This window comes from Sander vitreus, chromosome 2 (genome assembly GCF_031162955.1).
Source record: "Sander vitreus isolate 19-12246 chromosome 2, sanVit1, whole genome shotgun sequence".
NCBI lineage: Eukaryota > Metazoa > Chordata > Actinopteri > Perciformes > Percidae > Sander > Sander vitreus.
Genome location: NC_135856.1, coordinates 10,628,459 through 10,655,699, shown reverse-complemented (window position 1 = coordinate 10,655,699; position 27,241 = coordinate 10,628,459). Strand labels below are relative to the sequence as shown.

At 40.9% G+C, this 27,241-nt stretch overlaps 1 protein-coding gene across 1 annotated transcript in view; it reads left to right on the top strand.

The window, feature by feature from the left end:
* cnnm2b (cyclin and CBS domain divalent metal cation transport mediator 2b) overlaps positions 1–21,002 on the top strand; it is a 49,191-nt gene extending 28,189 nt beyond the window's left edge. Inside the window, exons 2-7 of the mRNA XM_078276782.1 lie at positions 3,670–3,813; positions 5,664–5,801; positions 7,921–8,090; positions 11,933–12,026; positions 15,920–16,098; positions 19,436–21,002. Coding sequence (XP_078132908.1) covers positions 3,670–3,813; positions 5,664–5,801; positions 7,921–8,090; positions 11,933–12,026; positions 15,920–16,098; positions 19,436–19,717 — 1,007 coding nt within the window. The 3' untranslated portion in view covers positions 19,718–21,002. The remainder of the gene's footprint in view (positions 1–3,669; positions 3,814–5,663; positions 5,802–7,920; positions 8,091–11,932; positions 12,027–15,919; positions 16,099–19,435) is intronic.
* Positions 21,003–27,241: the final 6,239 nt, after the last annotated feature.

The window sequence follows — 27,241 nt, the reverse complement described above, 5'->3', positions numbered from 1 at the left end:
GCTTTGAGCTAAATGCTACACAGTAACATCCACTTGCTAGCAGGCTCACAATGACAATGTTAACATGCTGATGTTTAGCAGGTAATACATTTACCATGGTCACATGTTAGTTTAGCATGTTAGCAACACAACACAAAGTACAGCTGAGGCTGATGGGAATGTCATTAGTTCTGCAGGTATTTGGTCATAAACCAAAGTAAAACGGCACCAGCGTGGCAAAATATTTGCTCTATACATGGCACTAGTTAAATATCTAGCCTAATGATTTCCATAGAAAATATATAGAATAGTATAAAGGCGACGGTGGGTGTATGTTTTTCCATTTGCTGTCTCATCCATGGAATTTATGAAATTTCTTTCTACTTACATTATAGCCCATTGGACAGACTCCAGAAAAAACACTCTTAAACTTTGCATAAACATTACCATTCCATTCATTTTTATCCTGTGTGTCATTCTTTTCTTTTCTTGTAACTAGGGACCAATGCGTCCTCTGTTGAAGTTCTTACACCGGGCCATCTCTAATTGTTGACCCCCTGTAAGTAAACTCCGCTGTTGAAGGAGGTAATGAAAAGTGTTTTTGATCTGAATTTGAAGTTTTGCATTGTAGCTCATAGATTCTCCCATTCCTCTTTCGTTATACTTCGGTTTCCTTTATTTTCTCATTTTTGTTTTACATACAATGAGTTACATTTTGTTTGTTGTAGACTACTATAAAGTTTTGAGATGGGTTTTTTTGGATTGAGTTTAAAACATAAGCCTCTATGAAAACGTTTAGTAAAATACTATCCAAGTACTTTTGTTTATATTTACCTTCATTAATTGCTCAATATAGTGCCGAAGTTAAAGATTCCAGGACTCCACAACATGTTCTTTTTACACTTGGTTTCTTTCACAGAATAAACAAACAAGATATAATATGTTAATTAGTGAGCTTAAAGGCCCTGACACACCAACCCGATAATCAGCCGTCGGACAGTCTGGCGAGGTCGGTGACTCGAGTCTGTTTGGTGTGTTCCGTGCCGTCGTCGGTCGGAGGGGCCATCGGCGGGCCGTCGGCCATCATTTTGGCCGACCTGACTTGCTGGGTTGGAGGGCGGGCAGTCGGACTCAATGACCAATCTGATTGGTGGAGTGCGGAAATGGCGAGCGGGATGAGTGATGAACTCCTCTCCAAATCTGACGAAAATCTTTTAAACTGACCTTTGTCGATCTGAAATGAAGACAGATTCAGCAACTGTATGGCCTATTTCTCGCTTAAAATGTTTTCAGAAACACGTTTCGGTGAACTATTTTCATAAAATACAAGATCGTATTTCGAACAAGCCGCCATTATCGGTCAGCTGGAGAAGCCAGACCCACGTGACGCGTTCGTCATTTCCAGTTTGAATTTTTTTGATTATGTCTCACGCACGCGCAGAACGTACGCTCAAGTTGGTGTCGCTTCGGTGTGTTCCAAGGCACTTTTTGGACCTCGGGGAGCCGATCAGATCACGGTCAGCCGTCGGGTTGGTGTGTCAGGGCCATTAGAGGTGCCTCTAGCCAGGCTAGCTGTTTCCCCGTTTCCAGTATTTGTACTAAGCTAAGCTACGACGATAGCCTTATATTTACCGTACAGACATGAAAGTGGTGTAGAACTTCTCATCTAACTAACAAAGATAATTAATGTATTTCCCGACATTTTAAACTATTCCTTTAAATAACAAGAAACAAATACAGCAGACTGCGATGTTACTTTGTACAAAACAAATCTTAAAACAAGTTGATTTGCACTGAAATAAATAATTTTAGGGCTTCAGGGCTTTTTCCTTCATTAGAACAGCTTAAGAGAGACAGGAAATGGGGGAGAGAGAGGGGACATGACACGCAGCAAAGGGCCTCAGGTTGGAATCAAACCCTGGCTGCTGGCAAGGACTGAGCCTACATGGGGCGCACGCTCTACCAAGTGACCTAGAGGCTGCCCCGAAACGAGTAATTTAAAATTAAATTATTTCACATCACTGGCATGTTTCCTGAATCTTCATGTGCAGTTCACATGTTTATGATTAAAGTGACATTAAAGTTGACAGTCTTTGCCTGGAAACCTTAATCTGGAAGCTTTGTTTATAAACCTGACATGGGTGGAGTGGGTGCCATTAAAGAGAAGGAAGTGAGCATTGATCTGTTTGACTGTACTGTGCTTTGCTGGCCACTCCATTTGCCTTTCCCTCTCTGGGCAGTTTAGAGTAATTGCTTGCTCAAGGACTTCTGAGACCTGATTACTTTAACCCACTGAGGCTCCATTTGTGTCTGTCCTAGTTCAACCCAACCCTCAGTGATAAAGCAACATGCTCAAGTTTTCAGTGACATCTTAACAGAAAGACTCTACTGTTATTGGACACTTTGATAATAAGAGCTTAAATAAAACCTGCCATTTGCAGACTCTTTGTTATGACGGATTTCTGTTTTTTACATTATTGATACCACTCTTTGGGGATCTTACCCTGCCAGCCTATTAGGTGTAACCTGAGTATATTTCTTGATGCATCAATGCTGCATCTAATGCTCACATTGGGATTCTCAGGCTCTGTACACTGCACATCAGTGGTGCTGTCACAAGGAAAACAGAGAGCTGCAGTGCTATAAAACTCTTGGTGATCAGTCCTCTCAGTCTGTGCTTGCCTGCACCAAAGCAGCCAACATTAGCTGAAACAGCATGTGAGCACTGACTCAGTAATGTACCTGTGTTCTCCAGAAATAAACATACACACTCGTGCACCCATACACTCATGAACTCTGACACACGTGCATGCACACGTACACGTAAGCACACTGACGTCCTCAATTATTTATGCCAAGGTGTAACTGCATGCAAACGGCCCATTTCGAGACAATCTGATCACACAGCGGAGGCTTCGCCTGGTCTGTTCCTTCGCTCGGTGAGAATATCGCCGGGGCGGAATGGAAACTTCATTTTGCAGGGGCTAATATTAGCCTGGGCCTCTGGAAAATTCCTTTTAAATGATCACAAGCTGAGAAAAGGCAAAGAATTTGTTTAGCGTTTTGCTTGACAGTATTCTCTGCATACACAGGAGTTTGTTTCTTTTCTATTTTTTTTCAGTTGGTACAGCTCACGGGAGGGTCCTGGGAACACAGCTGTGGAGGGAGGGAGGGCTAAGGAGACCCATGATGAAATGTAGGACTGTCTGTCTGGCTGTTTGAGTTTCTGCTGGCACTGTTAACACTTGAACTACCATTGCCCTGCATCCTTGGTCATTTAACTGATACGGAGAACAGTTAGTCCTTCAGATCACTTGGTGTCACCTGCCCTGTCACTGATCTGGACTGTCAGACTGCTGCAATACTGCAGCCTCAGTGTTATGACATTCACAACACAATCTGACATGAGTGACTTATTGTTCCTATTTCAAAGTATAAAATACCACGTATAACATATGTATCTATTATACATGTGAAATTGCTAGATGATAAAATGAATCAAAGTGGAAATAGCAATGTGTGTCGCTGCCTCTTTGCTCCCTTGTACCTCCATCACTGCCTGACCTATATTTAACTCCCTTTTTCATTACATGGCCCTAACTTTATAACCTTTTTGTGTATGTGTGTGTGTGTGTGTGTGTGTGTGTGTGTGTGTGTGTGTGTGTGTGTGTGTGTGTGTTTGCGTGCTAGGAAAATCCCACCTGGCCATAGTTCAGAGGGTGAACAATGAGGGTGAGGGAGACCCTTTCTATGAAGTTCTGGGTATTGTCACCCTGGAGGACGTTATTGAAGAAATCATCAAGTCAGAGATCCTGGACGAGACTGACTTGTACAGTAGGTTCCCCTTCTCGAAGCTCATACCTCCTTAGACTGTAAGAACTCAAGGAATCTCCAGCCTGTCACAGTAAGAGCATCAGTCTAAAATCCATGACCTGCTATGAACTGATCCAAGCCCAGTGGTTGGCTATTAAACTGTGTCCATTTAAACAAACTTAATGTGAGTCTAACTCATGCAGCAAATATATCTAAATATGCTTTTTTTTATTTGCCGGGCTTTCAAATAAACACTAGCATTGTAGTTTCTCTCTGCTTTATGGAGTGTTTTAGCTTCTTTCAGGGCATTATTTTGGTTTTCATAGACATAGTTTCCACACTACACTACCTGCTCAGCACCAAACAGCAGTCAGACACAGGGCGCGACTACCTGGTGAACGTAATGGAGCATTTAGCAAATTAATGTTGGTGTTGCTCCATGTCTGCTGGAGGTGTAAACAGAAACTGATTGCTAACACATTAGCCATAACAACTAACAATATGTGATTTACGTCAACCTTGACTTTACAACAGTTGCCCAAAGTAGACAAAAAAACAAATAATGTTACTTTAAAGCTATAGTGCATAGTTTCTGTCTCCCCCATGAGGAATTCTAAGTAATGACAAGAAAACTGTCGGTGCATGCACATGATACAAGCCTTCCGTGATCGCACACCACCCCCACCCCTCCTCCTCGCAGTTGCTAGTAGCCAAGGAGGACACAATCTTCTGAACATAGCCACAATGAGAAATACAGAGAGAGTTGTGTGGAGCTGATACTCTTAATTAGCTTTGTATCAACTCATTTGGCAATGGATTGAATATAACAGACGTTCATTAATATCAAAAAGTTACGCACTAAAGCTTTAAATTGTCCTCAGTTAACATTGAACTGTCAGGCATTAGCATTGATTTGGAGCTGTGTTTGTGTCCACCTGACAAATGTAATCCAAGATTATCTCTCTTTGTAGCTCTGGTCTGCCCTCCACCAACCTTATAAAATATCTGGCTCTTTAGCTAATAAAAGTTCACCAGCTAGCAACTTTGACTCTCTGCCGTTTGGGGCTGAGCAGGTAGTGTACTGTTGGTTTTTATACATTTGTTGCTGAAAACAGCTGCCTGCCGCATCTGGAAACAACGATGATGAGATTGCAGAGAGTGAACCAAAACAATGAGCTGAAAGATGCTAAAACGAGGAAGAACCTTTCCCATCACACCAAAAAATAATGATCATATCAGCTTTAAAAATGCTTTCATCCTAATCCAGAAATGGACAATCAGTTTGTGTGACAATGTTTAAATTAAGGTTTGTGGCCATCCAAGGTGTTTTAGAGAATATTACTCTTCAATTCTATATAGATAAAGAATTGCTTTATATTTGTAATTTAAGATTAGATTAGATTATTTTATTTGTGTGGGCACCTAAACCTAAACAAGTAACAATGCTGAAAGTTTTTTATCATAATTTCCCAGAGAGGAATTCATTTTGTACAGTCACAATTTATTTGACTCATTTATTAACTTATAGGGCACATAGTGTACCATACCAAACCATGAGCTGACTATACTGCTATACCTCTGATGGTAAAGGCCTGCAGACATGGAGTACGTGCCAGTCTATTTGTTACCCTAATACATATGGCTTTAAGTAATTCTAAGAATGTGGTAAGCTAACAATGTAACCCCCTATAGCTCTCTTTTAGTTCTGAGAAGAACACCACAGCTACATTTCCGGAAAAAGCAATAAGCTTTGGGTAACTCAAGTTTAGTCACCCTATGACCCTGGAGGACGAGCTCACTATCTGTGGAGTGGCGTGGATCGACCTTTTACTGTAGTGTCTTACGCTCGACTTTTCATTTTCCCTCCTCAGCTGACAACAAGACGAAGAAGAAAATCACCCATCGGGAAAGGAAGCAGGATTTCTCGGCCTTCAAGCCTACCGACAATGAAATGAAGGTTAAAATATCACCTCAGCTTCTGCTGGCTACCCTGCGTTTCCTAGCAACAGGCAAGTGGGCTGCATTGCTGCTTGACTTCCCCCAGTGTGCCCTCAACCCCTCACTGTGGGGAAAGTGTGTGTGTATGTGTGAGTTGTTTGTGTGTGCATGTGCCCGTATGGGCTTTGAGTTTTGGGGCAAGTGGGTGTAGGGAGGAGTGAGTATGTGTGTAGAATGAGTATCTGTTGTTGGTGTGTGTGAGGGAATGAGTTGTGAGAGGACTCACAACAAGTGTGTTGGTTTGCTTGTGTGTGTGTGTGTGTGTGTGTGTGTGTGTGTGTGTGTGTGTGTGTGTGTGTGTGTGTGTGTGTGTGTGTGTGTGTGTGTGTGAAGAGGTGGAAGGCCTCTCGGGAGCGCAGCACGGGATGTCTGTGCAGACTGATCCCAAAAAAAACGCAGGCGTCTATTTGCTTGCATTTCATGCACTGGAGGTTACATGTTGGGATCTTAGCTCACAGCTTTAAAAACACCACCCTGTTTGCTTACACGCGTTCCTCAGTGACATCACATCCAGCATTTTTGGCCTATGATCGGGGTTCTCACACAAGTCGACATACTTAGTGTAAAATGTGAAATATTTCACCCGCTTTCTCTTGGGAAATGGATTTCTGAACAAGGCTGCAGAATATCCAAGCACTACTACAGCAGCAGCAGCAACAGTAGTTGAATATGCTTCATTGCAGTTGGATTTGCTTCAGAACTTTGACCTAGCAGCTAAGCGTTGATTAAGTTCCTCTAAAGGCTATTAAGGAGTTTAGTTCCTGGTGGTGGAGCCAGCGGCCAGCTGACACATATCACCGCCTTTCAGTAGTTGAAGGAGCTGATTGGCCCATTAGGTGGTTGAAGCAGATCAGTCACAATGTGGATACAGTGTTATAAATGAGTGTTATAAGTTATAAATGAGTTTTTGGTTTGTATGTAAGTTCGCTAAGACAGATGGAGTAAAAAAAATAAAAAATAATAAAAATAAAAAAAACTTTTATTGGACAAAAAGAAGAGCAGCAGAGGAGGGGTCCCTCTACCACAGTGGACAGACATGCACTAGGTATCATATATATAGAGTAGAATAGAATAACAATTGTGAAATTCCAATAGTAGAAACTAATTTCTCATTTCTCAACTTTTCATACTTTTTTGTGTGATGGTTTCAAATCACATTCACCAAACTATCGCAACTGCACAATCTTGTCATAAATTGCCAGTTCATGAGGAAGTGCGCATTCATGAGATGTTTATCATTAGCGCAATGACGTGACACAGAAAACTAAAAAGAAGTATTGTCATTTTTATTGAGACAGTGACAGAGAGGAAAGGGGAAAGAAAAGGGGAGGCCCACAGCATCTGGTGAGCTACCGGGGCACGCCTGAAGGCATTGTTAAAGTCAAATGAGTTTGTTTTCCTCCTGTCGATAGAGTCAGACTGTCTGTACGTGACTTGTACGAGAGCTCTGTTCAACTTGTGAATTTTGTTCGTACCTAAGAGAAAAGTCTTAAGCACAAGACAATTGGTGAATGCCACAAAATCACCTAAATGGCTCAAAAGTTCCACTTAAGAACAAATGAGTTTGTAAGAGTGATTTTTGCACAAGGCCAATTTTTGTCGATTTGGATGCTCATGTAAATAAAATATCAGAAATTAGTGAAAAATGTTCATCACAATTATTGGGAAAGGTGACATTATCAAATTTCTTGTATCGTCCAACTGGCACTACAACACTTGAAAATGTAATTGCTGAAAAATCAATCATTTGCTGTGTAAATATAAATACTATGAGCCAATATATCACTGACTTTTTTTTTTAAACTTTTAAATATTGATATTGATATCAGCCCCATGTCTATGTGTGCTGGGCTATAATATTTGCTTCAAAAATTCTAAAGAGAATTAAAAAGTAAGACAGCAAGGATTGTGGGTGGATTACGTGTATAGAGCAACGGCTTACACATTGTCCCATACTAGCGTCCTAAAATCTCGTATTTTATCTGTTTTAAATTTTGTATTGCTCTTTAATGTTTTATGTAAAGCACTTTGAACTGCCCTGCTGCTGAAATGTGCTATACAAATAAAGCTGCCTTGCCTTGCCTTCAAATTCCTCACAGTCTCCCGCCCTGTCTCTCATTGGTTCTTCAGAGGTCGAGCCGTTCGCACCGGTGCAAATGTCAGAAAAGATTCTGCTGCGCTTGCTGAAGCACCCCAACGTCATCCAGGAGCTGAAATATGATGAGAAGAACAAGCGGGCACCGGAGCACTACCTCTTCCACAGGAACAAGCCTGTTGATTATTTCATCCTCATAATGCAGGTATGTGGACACAATGAGGTGCAAAGTGAAGGACTTAAGGCTGTTTTATGCTTCTGCGTTGAATCGACGGTGTACCCCTGCAGACCCCTCTGCCTCTACGCCGGACCCTACGCCGTAGCCTGACGTGCACCTCTCGAAACATTCCTGGTTCTCCTCCATAAACAACATGAAATCAAGGAGAGGGTTAACTTTTCTTGCTACAGATTTCCCACCGTGGTCAGAAAGCACAGGGGAGACACTTTGTTTCTCTCACTATGACTCTAGAAACGGTACTCGCTCCGAAGCTAATCGCCGTCACTCTCTCACTTCTCCCTCACTCTATCACCCACTCCCCCCACACACACACACACACACACACACACACACACACACACATGCCGGCTCGACGCACACACCAGCGCACAAGTATAAACATCAGGCCACTTACGTAGGCTACGGCGAAAGCTCTGCGTGGAGCCTCCGCAGAAGCATAAAACAGGCTTTACTGCCAATGACCCACAAGTTACAAAACAACATGAATTTATGTCACTAAAGAACAATATTTCATTCGTTAAGAAAGTATTCTTACCCTAACAAAACTACACTATACATTACACTAAACACATTGAAGACAGGGACAAGCTATTGTCTTACTTGTTCCCACAGTTTTTCACAGTATAGCATTCATCTAAGAGCTTTACTTCAGGTTTGTCCCCCACAGGGGTCACACGTCCTAAAAAGGTATGCATGGTATGACTGTGCTGCAGGGCAGTTTCTATTGAAGAATGCAACAATACCAGATAAACACCTCATTAATAATACAAATGTCTGGCTAAAGACACTCGCTATAACACTTCAAAATATACTGAAACAATGTAGGTTGGTATGAAGAAAAGTATGTACTGTACTGATTGATTGCAGTAGTGTCAGTTCTAATTAGAAACACCACAAATAGAAAGTGAAATATATGTAATTCTGTGTTTTTATGTTATAAATGAACTCAATTTCAGACAGTAGAGCATCAGTAGTGCTACTGTATACCCATATCTCTCTTTTCTCGCTGACACTCTGTCTCTCTGCAAACACCTACAAGAAATCCTGCGATAGAGTTACAACTATTTATTCAAAAGGGGATCAAAACAATGATGAACCTTCATGTAGCCTTATAGTTTGAAAACTGGTCTAAATGTCTGCTCTGTCTCTGAATATGTTGCTTGTCCCAACACGTAGTCTTCCTCTTTGGTCCTAAGGCACTGACACACCAACCAGCCGTCGGACAGTCTGGCGAGGTCGGTGACCCGAGTCTGTTCAGTGTGTTCCGTGCCATCGTCAGTCGGAGGAGCCGTTGCCGTTCATTTGGGCCGATTTGACTTGTTGAAGCGTGACTAGAGTCTCTCAAAATCTGACGAAAATCTTTTAAACTGACCTTTGTGGATCTGAAATGAAGACAGATTCAGCAACTGCATGGCCTATTTCTCGCTTAAAATGTTTTCAGAAACACGTTTCGGTGAACTATTTTCGTAAAATATGAGATCGTATTCCGAACGAGCCGCCATTATAGTCTGGCTTTGAAATTCGGGAGAAGCCAGACCCACGTGATGTGTTCGTCCAATCAGCTGCCGGTTTTAATTTTTTTGGGCAACAATACAGATTAGCGCCGCCTGCTGTTATGGAGACGTATTACGTATTACATCTCGCGCACACGCAGAACGTATGCTCAAGTCGGTGTCACTTCGGTGTGTTCCGAGGCACTTTTTTGACCAACTCGGGGAGACTGATCAGTCTGACTGCCTTGCACGACAGCAGGGGTCGGTCGTCGGGTTGGTGTGTCAGAGCCTTTAGGAGAGTATCAAGTCTTTAAAAAGGCTCAAAATCAGGGGAAGTCTAACATCACTGGCGCTAAAGTGGAGTTGAAAGTCAACAGTAACATAGAATAACAAATATAGTACTGACATTCGCATAATTTGTATATTTCCTCTATCAGTCCACTAAACCCTGGGTCAAATGAGGTGTGGGGTCACTATCATTGAGGATTGAGATTTGGAGCTATTAAAGGTGCTCTAAAGCGATGTCACGCGTTTTTTAGGCTACAACATTTTTTGTCACATACAGCAAACATCTCCTCACTATCCGCTAGCTGCCTGTCCCCTGAACACACTGCAAAAAAACGCTGTCTCTGTAGACAGCCCAGGCTCCACAAACGGCAACAAAAACAAACTGCACCAACCTGCACCACGAAACATAACAACAGTGTTACCGCCAATAACCGACAAGAAGGATTTGGGGGTGGGGTTAGTGCGCGGAAGGAAGGGGGTGGGGACGGGATGAGGAGAAGGAGGAGGGAGGGGCGAGATAGCCTCCGTTTTGTTTGACAATTCTTCAAACGTCAACAAGAAGTGACATCACCCAACATTGCTTAGAGCACCTTTAAAGTGGCTATATGTAACTTTCAGTTTGTGTTGATTCTAGCGGCCACTTTGGACAAAAGCGGTAGTGTTTTTACCACACCTGCTGTCGTAAAGATCTTTTCTTTATGGTGCTGCATTGCCCACTGTAGATTAGTCAGCGTTACCCGTGAGGTCATATCATTGCGATGAATATTTTGCTCAGACAGAAAGTCATTCATTCACAATAAGATAATACGTTACAGGTGCAATCTTTGCATTTTAAGTGTTGCATACGGTAACTTAGCCTACTTTGGATGTAGCCTATCGTGAGCTAAACCGGGTATCACTGTCACTGTGTCACAAGCCAAAGCATTAAGAGTTTGTCGTAGCAACCAACGTAATAATAACTTTGACTTATATTATATACTTACACTTATATACTTACATTTCATGAAACCCACAGGTGCTTTACACAAGTATAGGGGGACAAGTGAAAAGAAATAAAAACCAGTCGCTAAATGGAAGGGGCACGTAATTTAATGTAGGCCACTGATGTACAACCACATCGCGCATTGTAAAGTTATTTTATGAATGAAATAGACATATTACATACCCTAGGGGCAATTATGGGTCGGTGGGTTTGAATCATTTACAATCCCGTGATTGTCTCCATCTGTTGAAAGCCTGACTGAGTGTGACTCGGGTTTCGCTGTTGTCTTTCATTTTTCACTTTTAGCTTTTAGTTGTTCTTCGTTTAATTTCCTTCTTTTCTGTAATGGCCCTGCCCCAGTATCAGCCATAACTACAACAGATAACTATTAAAATAAAATTACAAATACAATTAGGCCTATATAAAGATATCTCCTGCTACCTTTTACCTGGCTGGATACTCACTAAAACAGGCTTTTCCGGAGTTAAGCCGAAATTTGTGACCCATCAGAACGTGTGACTGTAGAGCCGTTCTAGCTGCCGTAAATGATTTTGTGACTTCGCGGGAAAAATTGGACTTAGGCAAAGGCATTAATAAAAACGATATAAAAATAGCGTTCTTCTCACAGTTAGTCTCTTGAGCTGTTACAGGTCATTTATGATCACCAGATGATAAATTACACAGTTTCAGAAACATTTAATTACATGTAGTTACATTAAACAGAGAATAGATTTTCTATAAGCAGTAAAAAGGAAAGGAAAGAGGGAGTGGGGGGGCAGGGAGAATAAATATATCTGAGCTGGAAAAGTGGCAGATTTTGAATAGGGTGAAAGTGTAACTCTAAAGCTATAGCGGAAATCCCAGATAGAAAGGGTAATTAACACAACAAGGCACTAATGCTCCAAACTGAAAATGTGCAATTGAGAGTTAATTAGAAACAAAAGAAGTGTAATAATCATTATTATTATTCTTGGTTTAACATGTGGACAAAGTTAAAGAGCATAGTTTGTTGAACACTTTGTCGCCTCTGGATCTTTCCGTCACAGGGGAAAGTGGAGGTGGAGGCAGGAAAAGAGGGGATGAAGTTTGAAGCGGGGCCGTTCTCCTTCTATGGGATGCTGGCTCTGACAGCCTCGCCAGGTAAGATCTCTAACCAGCCCCCCTGGGTTTGGTCCAAAGTTAAGTCATGTTTCTCAGAGTGTTTTGTCAGTTCAACATTCTGAACATCCCCCCCCCCCCCTCCGTTATTTATTTTTGAGTAAACTATAAGAATGCAGCTTTGCATGCAGGTCTTCTATTTTTATGAAGATCTAGGCCATTCATATTGGACTCTACTGTAGCTCCAATAAAAATAAGTCACAAATAGAGCTGGGCACCAAACCGTACTGCTTTTTTTGGTATTGACTGAAATGTATTCATAGCAACAAGTATCAAAAACCGTCAAGTACCAAAATACTACTTTTTATTTATTCTTTGCTCAGACAATTTCTTTTGCCAAGTTTTGCCAATTTTAGACTGTATTATGTTTCAGCAAAGTTATTGTACAGCTGCTTCTGTTTGTGCTTGTGATAACATTTAACATTTGAGAACTTTGGCTCCTTGTGTCGAATAAAAAAATGGTTTTGTAGAGAAACACATTCCTTAAAGTATAATTTAAAATAAAAGGACTGTTTTGGTATCGGGAACTCTGGTATTTTATCAACACTAGTATTGAGACACTCACATAGTATACCTATTTCTTTGTTCAAACTTCAAGATCAGTACACATTGCTTGATGTGAAGATGATAGAAATCATTTTAGCAGCAATAAACATAAAATTTACCTTCACCACTGTCTGCATTCACGTTGTCCTTTGTGTCACCAAGCCAGCAAAGTACAGATCAGTTCAGGACCTTCTGTGATTAAAAGCCTACATTCCCTTCGATGAATGTTTATGAATACTGCAGTGACATCATGAGAAAGCGTCACCTAGTGATCCTCTCAGTTCATTCATAAACTACAGTACTATTCTCAGCCCTTTTCAACTTTTCTGTTGCACATTGGTGGTGAGATCTGAGAGACACCTACTGGTGAAATAGTAGAATGACCTTCCTGTCATGTGTGCAGGCGCTCTGAAATCAAATACTTTATGAAAAGACAAGTGTTGCTGATGCTTCTCTACCAGATTTAATCCAAGTTTACTATGTGTGTGTGTGTGTGTGTGTGTGTGTGTGTGTGTATGTGCACTGATTATGTCTATACTTTGACAGACTCTCCTCTTTCTTTTCTTCTTCTTTTTTTCCATATCTGGTATCTTCCTTCTGTCCCACCCACCCAGTGCCTCTGTCCCTGTCTCGTACATTTGTGGTCAGTAGGGCTGAATCATTAGCAGGATCTCCAGGTACTGTTGCCTTTTCCTTTTATGACACCATACTAATACCATCCCGTCGACTAATAAGATGTGAGAGTTTGAAAAATAAGAATCAAACCTACACGAGTGTATGGTCGTTTTGATCCTCATCTTCGAGTAGTTTTTTTGTGACCAAAAAAAGTCTGTTTGTACCTGAATGCAACATGCACTGTATATTCATGCGTGTATAAGTGAAAGAGAAAGCAGGGGAGCGGAAAACCAATTCAGATTGAGACTTAACACCCTCATCCCCTGAGCCATTAGTCAAGTGGCTGAATGGTGTTAGAGACTGGAGGCCCCAGAGCGGACCTAGGCTCCGCCCTGCTCGCCCCTAACCTTTAACCCTCTGACTACATAAACAAGACCTACAGTTACAGCCCCCTGCCGGACACCGCTGAGAGCACATACAAAGACATGCACATACACATATGTTGACATGCACAGGCACATGTACGCGAAGCGCACACACTCCACACATAACTACGGACATGCTGCCACAAACACAAACACACCCACATGTATCCGGAAATGCAGTTGAACAAATACGCTCTCTTCCTCTCTTTAGCAGTGACCTGCAGTGCACCTCTAAAAATGTTTTTATTTCCACCCAGTTTGGCGCCCCGCTGCGTTTGAGTGTGTGTCTGCATGTACGTAAATGCATTATGTGTGTCTCCTTAACACACCTTTGTCATGTTTTGACCTGGCCCCTGCGGCCCCTAGAAAGTGGAGTACTAATCCGCAAGAGTTCACATGCCAGGTCTTTGGCCCACTGCGCTCGGTCCACACACACACACACACACACACTCCAACATGGGCTTACATACATTCCAGTCGCGTAGTAGCATTAGTGTTGGCCAAGCCGTTTCCACTTTGTTTGGCTTCTTTAAGAAGTGGAAAACATAATCTGGCTTTAATTAAAAAAAACAAGAAAAAAAAAACAAAACAGAACAAGTCTTCTATGTGGTAGCACATTGATGGAAGCATCATTGGAGACCACTGACTCAATACCTGCTGTATACTCCCCTCACCTAAAGCTTTACGTAGAAATTAGATTTCCATACATCACAGCAAGCATCTGTGCTTATGTCTAACACTTAAACACTGAAAAATGTCACTAATACACAGGTGCTGCTGAAGCTGTTGAGCAGCTCAAGTATTTTTAGAGAAAATTGTGAGTTAGAGCAGGTAGTGCATCACAAGAGTTTTATTATCTGTAGGTATCAAAATCTGCAAAATATGTCTAAATAGATGATGTACTGTACTTACTACTGTGACGATTAAAGCTATAGTGCGTAGTTTCTGTCGCCCCCATGAGGAATTCTAAGTAATGACAACAAAACTGTCGGCGCATCCACATGATACAAGTCTTCCGTGATCGCGCACCTCCTCCACGCAGTTGCTAGTAGCCAAAGAGGACACGGAGGATTAAAAAAACATGATGGACTCTTCAGAAGAGATAATTTTCTTCACTCGAGCTTCTGCACAGGAAAGTCAGGGGAGGGCACAATCTTCTGAACATAGCCATACTGAGAAATATAGAGAGAGTTGTGTGGAACCGATAGTCGTAATTAGCTTTGTAGCAACTCATTTTGCAATGGCTTGAATGTAACGGACGGACGTTCAATGATATCAACACGTTACGCACTAAAGCTTTAACAGGTTCAGGCTATGATTTAGTAGAGCACCTAACCAGACAAAACCATTGATGAATAGCGTCAAAACAGTAGGTATGTGAAAGACTAACAAGTGATTGATGACTGGCACCTCTGTTTATTAACAAGAGAATCTACAGCCATGCTAACATGCTCACAGCTAGCACTAAACAAAGAACAGCTGTGGTTGATGGGAAAACATCAAGCACAAAGCAAAGTATTGGACAAATTGACATTTATTTACCTGATGATTTTGACCTGGTGATCTTGAAGAAAAGTCAGAGCAGTGAGGGAATGGTGATGGAATGCAATCCATGTAATAGTTGTGAAGAAATGTAATCGCAAAGCTATAAAAGTGAACCTCATGGTGGCGCTAGATCAAAAAATAAGAGGATCACCAAAGTCATTAGGACTCATCGTTGGGGCACCACAGCTATCTGTATCATATTCCATGGCAATTCATCCGATAGTGAATGAGATATTTCTGTCTGGACCAAAGTGGTGGACTGGCTGACCAACAGACCAACATAGCCATCCAGAGCCATCCTGCTGGTGCGGCTAAAAACGAGTGTAAAATGAGAGCTGCGAATTCTTACAGCCAAACAAGGTCACGTTAACCCTGCACAGTCTTCACCTTGTTCTCAAATTCTGCTCTCTGATATGACAGCACCAGAGACAAAAACAACAACAGGAATACAGAGTAGATGACAGCCCAGCATGTGAAGTGTGTATGGATTCCCTTATAATGAGTCCTAGCAGAGAGTAGACTGCGACGGACGGTCTTTGTTGCTGTATGAATGTAGTTTTGGATGTTGTTTTGTTTCGGCATGTCTTAATAAGTTCTGGTTGTGAAGGAAACACACAGTCAATGAAACAAGAAGAAAACAATCTCTAATAAGCTAAAAGGTTGGACATATTTTTCTGAGATACTTTTGGATTATTACTGGTTAGGAGTCTAACTGTATTCTTCTCTTCTATCACCTCCTTACAGAAAATAAATCTCCTCCACGGCCGTTTGGACTCAACCACTCAGACTCCCTGAACAGGAGTGACCGTATAGACGCCATCACCCCGACTCTCGGTAGCAGCAACAACCAGCTCAACTCCTTCCTGCAGATCTACGTACCTGACTACTCAGTCAGAGCGCGCACAGACTTGCAGTTTATAAAGGTGAGAACCAGTGGGGGAATGTAACTAAGTACATTTACTCAAGTACTGTATTGAAGGTGCCGTAGGTAGGATTGCGAAGATCCAGGACCAAAAAATTTGAACATCGACAACTTCTCAGTCCCCCCTTTCTGCTAAAGCCCAAAACAGTTTCCTAAGCCCCTCCCCCCACAAGGGAGAATGAATGCGTGTGCATGAGAAGTGATTGACACGCAGTTAGACACCCCCCCCTGGCCCTGATTGGTGCATCTGAACAGAGAGCGGTGGAGTTTTGCAAATTGCACTACAGGCTGTAGGTGGTGCCAGAGGAGCCATATTTCTTTTTTAAATGACCTGCTGCTTATGTAGTTCTACTGGAACATAGGGGTCAGTTTCAGCAAATATGACAGAAAGTTAGTTTTATAAGTCTTACCTACTGCACCTTTAAGTACAAGTTTGAGGTACTTGTACTTTACTTGAGTCTTTTCTTTACATGCCACTTTCTACTTCTACTCCTACTACATTTCAGAGAGAAAAATAGTACTTTTTTGCTCCACTACTGTACATTAATCTGACAGCAGACTTTTGCACACAAAACACATGTAGTTTATAAAATACAATGTTGTATTTTAAATTAAACTACCCAACAATATACAGGCCTACAAGTACAGCTGAACTGATTAGCTGATTAAACACTTAGTTGATTGACAGAACTGTTTTGATCATTTCCAGTTTCTAAAATGTGAGGATTTTTCTGCATTGAGTACTTTTACTTTTAATACGTTAAGTACATTTTCCTGACGATACTCACGTACTTTAACTTAAGTAACATTTTCAATGCAGGAATTTTACTTGTAACAGAGTGGCAATAGTACATTTACTTAAGTAAAGGACCTGAATACTTCTCCCACCACTGAAGAGAACACACAGATGAGCAAGAAAGGCACACCGACGCTCATGTGTATACATAGATGCTGGTATAGAAGATTCTCACACATGGCTACTTGGTAAATCATTAATTAGACAGTTAGAAAGGGATTCATGAAAATGTCTAATAAGAGATCTGACACGTGAAGACAATTCAAAAATCATAGACCACATTTCAAAGCAGTTTAATAGTTGGTATTTACTTGGACAATCAAACAAATTCTGTACAAATGAAAAGCTTTGTATCAATAATTTGATCAAATTAAGAATCATTCATTATGGAAAGAATAAAGTTTCCATAATGTATCAATTCATTTTATATCCATTTTTTAATCCCCTAAATTCCCAAATGAATATTACAATTTGTTTATCAGTTTGGCAACAAAGTTTTTATTAAAAGAAATAAAATAGAATTACCAGGTAAGTTTAAAGCTGCACTTATCAATCTTTTTATATAAAAAAAAATAATAATTAAAGCAACATTGCGTAACATTGGACTTTTCTTTTTTTGCGATTTAGTGCTCCTACAGTTTTCAGAGTGCAATTCATTTATACACCGTTGTCGTAAATATAGACAGCAGTGAACGTGCATTTCTGGATGATTACATTACTTATGGTCAAAAACTAGCGAGTCGACAACTTTGCTACCACAGCCAAACATAAAGCATGTGCAACAACACAAGACTAAACAAACCAGCTAATATTACTTACTGGTTCGATAGCAAGATGGTCAGCTCGCCGTCTGTCTTGCAGCCTTTTTATTTGGCAAAGCTCTCGCCAACGACTAAAAGCCCGTCCGAAATTTACACTTGTCCCGAAGACCTCTTGCTTGGTCACTCTCTCCTTTTCTCTTCTTAGCTTCCTCCGTCAACGTCCTCTTCGGTCTCTTCGACTCTGCCATGATGTCCGTAGCGGCTGCTGAACCCGGTTCCGTTGCCCGCTTGCCCGGCTCTGGTTCTGGCACTACACTGGCGCCGCCAGCATTCCCCCCCGCCCCGGGCCTGAAAGCCTCCTCCTCCCAGCGGTCCAAAGCTACTGTGCTAGCGGTGTAAACATCAACACTCCCCCGGTGCTCTGACCTCCCAGTCCTGGCAGCACGGCTAACTGAGCGACCAGATAGCAGCAGTTAGCGGTTAGCCTGAGTAAAGCTTTCTGTCCATCAGGAAACTCCCTAAATCCCTGAGAGTCGAAGCAGAGCAGCCGAAGGATATCAAAGAAAACCAGAAAACAATTTTCTCCATTAAAAATATGATCCAGTTTCACCAAAATCAGTGGTAGTGCCGTAAAGCGTTACGCACTTCGCGGGAGATCGTACCCGCTCGCTCAAGTTACATAGTGCGAGAACATGCAATCAGGGCGCAAAAGTGGGAATGACAGAGGCAGCATTCTCCCTACTACAAGTCAGTGTAGCATAAAAAAATGATTTTGAAGCCCACTCTGCAGGTCCCTGCAGCTCTACGGATCGTTTCAGTGTCTTTCAGCTCCCAGTTTTGGTTTTATGGTCATACGTTAATGTTTTGCTTCACTTTATCATCTCATCAGTGTTGTTTCAAGACGCAGCAGGCAGCTGTTTGCAGCGAGAAAGCTCTTAAAACAACTGCATACTACCTGCTCCGCATAAAACAGCGAGCACAGTTAGCATCTAGCTGGTAAACATAGAGGAAGATTTAGCAGCTAAAGAGACAGATTTTTACCTCCAGAGTTAGTGGAGACTGAAATCTGAGCTAACAGAGAGTGAATATTGGACTTGTATTCATCAGGTGGCCCAAAATACAAATGAATGCTAGTGTTGCTGCTGGATGTGTAAATAGGTGATAATAATATGTCAATATTGTCCTTTGTTCTGCTGCCCCCAAATGGCCAGACAACTCAATTAATGATTTTTTTTTTTTTTAAAGATTTTAAAGTTAAAGAGACATTTGAAGGATATCTGTTTTATCAGTTTGTATCTTGTTGTAATCAGATGTTTCCTCATGTACACATCCATTGACCTAAGTAACATATTTTGTGTCACTCTGGGGCATTTGTTGTAGCAAAACTAGAGCGCTAATTGGCTGACACCTGACATGGTTGTCTTTGTGCCCTTGTACCTCTGAAATGTTTGAGTCAATTTAGCACTTTTCAAAACCAGAGATTACAAATTGCTTTCCAAGGACAAAATGAAGAAACGGAAAAAAGAAAAGCATATAACATACATGTTACATATGTATTTCGCACATACACCAACCAGCATACACACATAAATACACACATGCGAACAAATGAAACAAAGGCTTAGGCTAAAAATAAGTTTTCAGAAGCGATATACAGATTTGATATTGACACTGATTTTGCAAGTCTAGGGTTGTCGGGCAGGTCACTCTGGGATGACCTGCAGGTACCTACCAGCCCTACCAATCTTGACCTCATCATGCCTCCATCCTCTGTTTCCTAGGTAACACGCCAACAGTACCAGAACGCGGTAATGGCGTCACGGATGGACAAAACTCCCCAATCGACAGACAGTGAGTTCACTAAGATCGAGCTCACGCTGACGGAGCTGCATGATGGAGTGGAGACCCCCGCTGTCGTCACCACAACAGCCAGCACCACTAGCACCACCCCTGCCGTGTCCGTATCCGTGGCCAACGAGACTTCCTACCTGCTCAACCAGCAGCAGAACTGTGTGGGCCTCAGCAGGAGCAACCACAGTGCCCACAACGAGGGACCCATCTAGCCCCCGCCGAGCCCGGTGGAGACCCTGACCCTCCACCCTGTCTCGGTGGCATAGATGGAGATGAGGGAAAATGGGGACGCTGAGGCGGGTGGAGTGAGGGTTCCGCTCCAACCAGTAGCCCCCGGTCAGTCAGTCAGTCAGTCAGTGGAACCCTTTCATGGAGGGGCAGTGGGGAAGACGGGTGCTGCGTCACCCTGAACGCCCCAACCTGAACGCTGTCAGAATCCCTGCTGTACTACACCCTCTTACAGAGGGTGCACTCGGACAGTACCTGTGACTGAGTTTCTATTTTGGGACAATCTGACACTTTCATAGCGGTGACTTGGACTAGAGGATGACAGAGTGCATGCAAACCCTGTCCCTTTCCCCTAAACACAACCACACACACACACACACACATAACATAACACAACACTCGCTGTATTTTCTCCTCAGGCCAAAGACTTTGGTCCCCCCTTCTAACACTGGACACAGACTGTTTTTGCTCACACACACACACACACACACACACACACACACACACACACACACAGCTTCCCCACCCGTGAGTCTTTCAGGGAGGCTCAGTCGTTGTTGATCCCATCAGCGAGGACTTAAACCCAAACAAGCAGAGAGAACGGTTGGTCAAAGACTGCACCAAAAACCGCTTTGAAAGAATCCGTTAAACCACGAACCAAGAATGTTTTCCTGTATTTATTTATTTTATAATATTGTATGTATATATGTATGCGTGGAGACATGATATGACATAAACTGGCATACAAGTATGCACAAGCATGTACACAAAGGTGTACATGGGGCAAACGTGTCATATCAAAAAGGACATGCTACATATATGGAGACAAACATCCATTCATGTATATGAGGAGGTGAGGGTCTTTTACAGATACAGTATGTATATTACAGATCTTGTTATTTTTACTATTATCCTAAATCAGGCTTATGGTACACTATCTTTTTCACCTTTTAAACAATCACACTATTGCCTTTAAGAGAAATCATATAATTAATTATTTTAACAAAGTGCAATGAACAGAAATTTATTTAAGAGATGATTATGAAAAACAAAATCACTGTATTATAAATTCACAGATATATTTGTATGTATGTACTGTATGTATATGTATATTTGTTTTTTGAAAAATGCTAAACTGCAGCCATCCACAAGCAAAATTGTTCTTAGTCAGTCTCTCTTTCTCCTCGTCTCTTTCATATTTTTGCATCCTTTGACCTCAAACACAACGTCTACTATACGTTCATGTGGGAGTAATGATGCCTGGACTATTCACCACAGTGTAGTGGGGTGGGGGGGGGGGGTCTTCTAGGTGGTGGAAGTGTCAACAAAGCACCTATGCATGTGGAGGCTATGTGTCTTTTTTTTTTTGCCAATTTTAAGCATAATCAAACTTGATAATTGCACAGTATTAATGACCTCATCTAACATGTTGAGCATCATCAACGTCACAAAAAGTAACCTCGACATTAAACATGTCCATGAATGATACACAGCTATGCTTTTCCACTGTTAATGTGTGTGAACGTGTTTTTTATTTTATTTTATTTTTTATTTTGCACGTGTGTGTGTCTACAAAACATAGGCCGGCAGTTCAATTCATATAAAGGCTATTTTTTGACAGCAGTGAATGTGAAAGAAACTAGACTTTACTTGTTTTGGCTCCCCACACAATGCAGATAATCCATGTTTAATAATTCTTGAGTTAATTCAGATCAAAATCAAAAATATTCCTCACAAATGTTATGTTATTAAACAGATATTTATATTAGGATAAATCTTAGAAAACAATGTAGCCATATATGCTTATTTTTCTCACAATTTCAAGATCACACAATTAAAGAATAGTTTGACATCACTGGAAATAAGCTAAATTGCGTTCTTGCTGACAGTTAAGACAAGAAGATTGATACCACTCTCATTTCTCTACGTGACATTAGGAAGCTACAGTCAGCAGCCGGTTAGCTTAGGCTGGCATAAAAACTGGAAACCGGGGGGGGCAACAGCAACCTGTCTCTGTCCACAGGTTTAAATAAATCCACCTACCACCATCTCTAAAGCTCATTAATTATTCCAGGAAGTCACTGCTACGGGCCAAGAAATAGTCTGGCACATAACCTCCGAAAAACCACAACTTGTCGTTTTTAAACTTAATGTTCAATAATTAGCAAGTTATATCTTGTTTGTTAAATTCATAAAAAAAAAAAAAAAAAGACATCAGGATAAAAAGACACTGCACACAAAAAGTTGTGATTTTTCCAATGTTATACGACTATTTCTTGGACTTGTGGAGAGACTGGAGTTTGGAGTCTGCGTATGCTAAGCTAAGCTAACATCTCCTGGCTCCTGCTTCATATTTAACATACAGACATGAGAGTGGTCTCAATCTTCGTATCTAACTCTCGACAAGAAAGCAAATAAGTGTAAATGTTAAACTACTCTTTGAACTCTTTATTTTTATTTTATTTTTTGCTTTAGTACCTTCTTGCCCTTATTGTTTTACCTCATAAAGACAGGAATGATTTTGAAGATACTGTATGTGTGCTTGAAATTTTTCCTAAAGCTACACACACTTCTGTAGGGGTGTAGAATGTTAACTCTTTCATGTACTGTATGCTGGCAGTTTTCTGGCCACCTTACAGGCAGCAGTGTCCTATAGCTGAATTCTTTTAATATTCAGTTGCAGTTTGTAACCACTGATGGTCGCTGTTTCAACATGTAATCCAATGTGTGTGTGTGTGTGTGTGTGTGTGTGTGTGTGTGTGTGTGTGTGTGTGTAAAGGCCCCTGAAAACAGCACACACGGACAAACAGCCTTTCCATCTGCTCAGCCATGAGGGGCGTCTCGGTTGTATAACCAGAGAGAGAGTACTTCTGCATTGTTTGCAGCTGTGTTCATTGCTGTTAATTGTTCACTTGAAAGTGCTCCTATGCAGCAGGCAGGGACAATCACTCCAGAGGTACAGCAATGAATGAGGATCAGATTGTAAGATTGTGCTTGGGACATTCGTACTCTGCTTCACAGACTTCAGTGCCTGACAGAAAACAAGAGGCACGATGACTAATAGAAAAGTCCAGGAACAGGAAACACTGGTGAACACATCCGCTAGCTGTGACTGGGTTATTTCAATATTCTGTTATACACACTTTTTTTTTTTTTCTCTCACACACTCCATCCTCTGCTGAACACAAGATTATCATCCTTCCATTATGTGAATGCTTTGCAGGCCTGTGTTTAACTGGTCTTTTTGTCCATCCCAATGCTGCTACTGTACCCATGTGCTGTCCATAATGCTTCTTCTACCTTACGACAACATTCCCATTGCCTCCTCCAGCTGGTGGTTTAATAAAAAAGTGAATGATTAACAGACAGACAGTTGATGTCAAGTCAATGTACTCAATCTAAAGCTCTAGCCTACTAAATGTTTCTAAAGCCTCTTTTTTTGGTATGCTTTAGCAATAAAAACAGCCAGTTCCTAAATATATGGGTTTCTTCTGACTAATATTCACACACTTGGTATTGATACTCACACCAGAGAGAAGTTATAGGAATTACAAATTCAAATTTGAGTTCCTAAGCAATGAAATGCACTATTATTCAATACAACACTCTGGGGTTTTGCTGATACAGCCCTACTTGGTCTGGTATAGTCTGGATAAACAGAAGTACACATCCAGGATAAAGCCTGACATTTGCCCCTCACCTTCCACTCTGTGTTGCTGTTCCTTAAAATCCCTTTAATACGGGAAACAACAACAAACTTCGAGCTAGCAAGCTAAAAGCTGAAAAATGGCATTTTTAGTGAATGATTGTAAAGATTTACAAGGAATATGTTTACGGCATTTACAATCTAACTGGGACGTTTTGGTAATGATTGGGTGTGGGGGGGGGGACGATTTACACAGCAATTAACAATTCATTAAAATGCCACAAGGTGAACCTGGAGCCTAGTAATTGCCAACTGTGCCCGGTTGGTAATCCAGCCTATCACAGTAGTAAGATATAAACAACAAAACAACAAGAAATTATGAAAAACTATCTTTATTCTACATTTTTATGTAATTAACCTCAATGTACAGTCTGTAGGATAATTTCTGAAAACAAACAAAACACTGTTCAGGAGAACTTGAATGGATATGCATAAAACAAAAGATTACTATAGTTTAGAAAAGAAAAGGTGACTTTTTTGGCACCTGTGGTTAATGTGGATGTATTTGGGGCATCACAACAATGGATACAAATCTTCTAAAGCATTGTAACCTGTTCGCCAGGCTTTAGTTAGTTCAAAGTCTGAGCGACAGACTTCTGCGGTACTGTATAAAAGTTAACAAAAAAAAAATAAAGGTTATTTGGAAAAGAAATAATATGACAAGGAAATGGAAATGTCTATTTACAGTTCTGTAAACCAAGACCATTTAAAAACACTAGCTTAGAAAAATAAAAATAACCCAAGGTATTGATTACAAGTAACATATCTGTTGCGGTACTTAACATGCTATTCACATTTCTCGTCATTGTACGTTTGTTTTTTTTACTACAGGTTTGCAGTTTTTTGTTTTGTTTGTCCCCGTTTAAACTACAATGACAAATGATGCAGTCCACATAGAAGTAGAACCAATGCTACCATAAACACCTTAGAGTGGATATGCTTGTTATTTTCACATGCATATACAAAATATGCAAAGAAAAAAACATTTCCTATTAGCAATGCAGCTGCCTCACGTAGCATATCCAGTTATTCTATGTTCAAGAAACAAAATCAAATTGAGAATACAAATATTTCACTTGTAAAGAAAAAAAAGAAAATAATAAAAGAGAACAAACAGCTGTAATGTGTTTCTTAATGTGCTACAAGCTTTTATCCAATCGCCCACATAGAGTTAAACACATTCACCTTTCTCCACACCACATCAAGCCAAACCAAAAATGATGCAAAAAGTAGACGGCATGTTTCTTCCCTTTTGTGGCCTCAATGAGCAGGCCGATCCAACACTTACAGTACAGGACTGATACAGCATGTCAAGACTAAATATCAAAAAGGTGAGAAAGTTAACTTACAGGATAAACTGGATGTTAAAAAAAGGAAAAAAAAAAAAAAAAAGTCACCATGTTTGGTGTTCTGCAAACTAACACTGATGCATTTGGACACACGTGTTAAACTGACACAAAAATGGACATGCCAGGGATCCCTGGGTTAAAGGCCCTGAAAACATTTTCTCCATCAGCTTTATCACTATGGGGTCTTACATGAACACACTGTTTCCTGGCAGAATTTGAACAGTTTTGTTATTTCACATGAGAGACATCTGTTTTTCTTTGTGCTCTTCGCACTAGTTTGAAGTAGGCGGGGCTCCTCTGGAAAAATGTGAAGTCACAAACTTCTTCAGGATTTAGCAACATTTAAAAGGGGCGCTATGCAGTTTTGGCCATTTCCTTCGCCGTTTTCTGGCTTTTTGCTCGCAGGTTTCTCTATAGAGCTCCCCCTACAGCTTCGGAATAGATATTTGGCAGCGCCTACGTTTACTTGTGTCTGACTCCTCGCTCGGTCAGTCTGCCGTTTCCTCTTTCTCGGTTCCTCCGACAACGCTTTCCTAGCTTTCTGCTTCTTGCAGCCGAAAGTTGCAAGGGTGGTTTTTCAGCTCACAGGCGCTAGGGGGCAGCGAGACGACCACCATTCAACACGAAAAAAGTCATGTAACCATTCCAATGACTCCGAAGCTGTTCAGGTAAGGTAAATTAAGCTAAAAAAAACGGCATAGTTCCCCTTTAAATCTAAAATCGGAAGACAAATTTGCATCCAAATTGAGTGAAAATGTTTAAACTTAAAGAACATTTTAAAGCACGTTTCCACTCACTACTGTTTTGCAAATATTACGAGTTGGTTCGAACAGTTGGTGGTGCTAATTCTCCAGCCCGGTGCCATTAAAACCTTTGCAGAAGAAGAGCATGCAGCGAGAGAACGTAATTAAAAGAACCTCAAAGGAGTTAAAAAAACAACAACATGAAAATGTATGTTTGAGGAAGGTTAGGGTCTCCTCATCATGTGATTTTCTGTCACAATCTCTTCAGTGGTCATATGCTTCTTATCACATGTCGCGATGTGTTGGCAATGTGTGTTTCCATTGCACTTTGTCCCAATTTGGTGGTGCTTTCCACCTCAGGCAAGCATAACACTTATGGAAAGGCAGGCACTGTCAATCAAATCATACCACACCCATACCGTCCCGATGACGGCGATTAGCTGAGCGTGTTGATAGTATAATAAATAATACGCAAGTAAGATGTTTTTTTTTGTTGTTGTTTTTTTTTAACTATCATGTTGCTTATTTCGTCATGAAAATGAAAAGTCAAGTGCTTAAACTCAGAGATCTCCATCCAGTTCTGGACTGTTAACAGAGCTGGAACCGACACTATAATGTAATGGTCACTTCACAGTGTTCAGAGGCCCAACAGAAGAATACTGTACACTCTCAACAATTCAGGGTCAGCAGATAAAACCAGAAAAATACCCAACAAAGCCCCGAAACCAAAGAGATAAACAAAACAAGCGAATCATAGTCTGAAGCTATTGATGACACTGAACCTACTGAACTCAGCCTTTTACGGTCCATCCTAAAACAGCCTAATTTCCTTGCATACTGAGGCAACTTTAACGCTCCTGTTACACATAGTCATAGAGTCTATTGGCATAACATACGGTTACAGTACTCAGTCCTCATTGTTGCTTGGTAACTAAATATCAGTTCAAGAGCCAATCATGTCCCACAAGGTGTTCTCTAAAGTAAACTTCAAAGAAAAAAATGCATCAGTTTAATGCTGGCTTGTGCTTAAGTGCTCCTGTGCTTTAGTTTAGTACAATGGATTCTTAGCTTACCGTTACTCAGGATGCTGCAGTCTGAGTCAGAAACACACACAGAAACACACACCCTTACATTCAAGTTAGAACAAAGTACTAGTAAAAGACACAAAATGAAACTACACAGATGAAAAACTGAATGTTGTTCCCATGTTGCCTCAAAGTTTTAATACACTTTGTGCATTTTTTTTGACACCGTAACTGAACAGTGCTTTTTGTTTGTTATAATGTGCATACAGTTATGATTAAAACTAAAAATGTGACTGCGTCTAGTTAATCCACCAGCAGGTCTTTCAGGTCAGCTTAATAAAACATAATGAAGTGTGTCTGACGGAGAAAATAATACAGAAATCAAATTCAATTAAATTAATTAAAAATCATAAAGAGTTTCTTTTTTTCTTCTTCTTTTTTACACAATGAAGCTAGGAATAGTTGGGTTTCAGAGGACCGAGCATGCATACAGTCTTCTGACAGTCATATGATCTGTCTCGCTACTGGTCCTTTCCTCAGAAATCTTCAGTATGTGTGTGTGTGTGTGTGTGTGTATGTGTGTGTGTATATATATATATATATATATATATATATATATATATATATATATATATATATATATATATATATATATATATATATATATATATATATACACCCACAC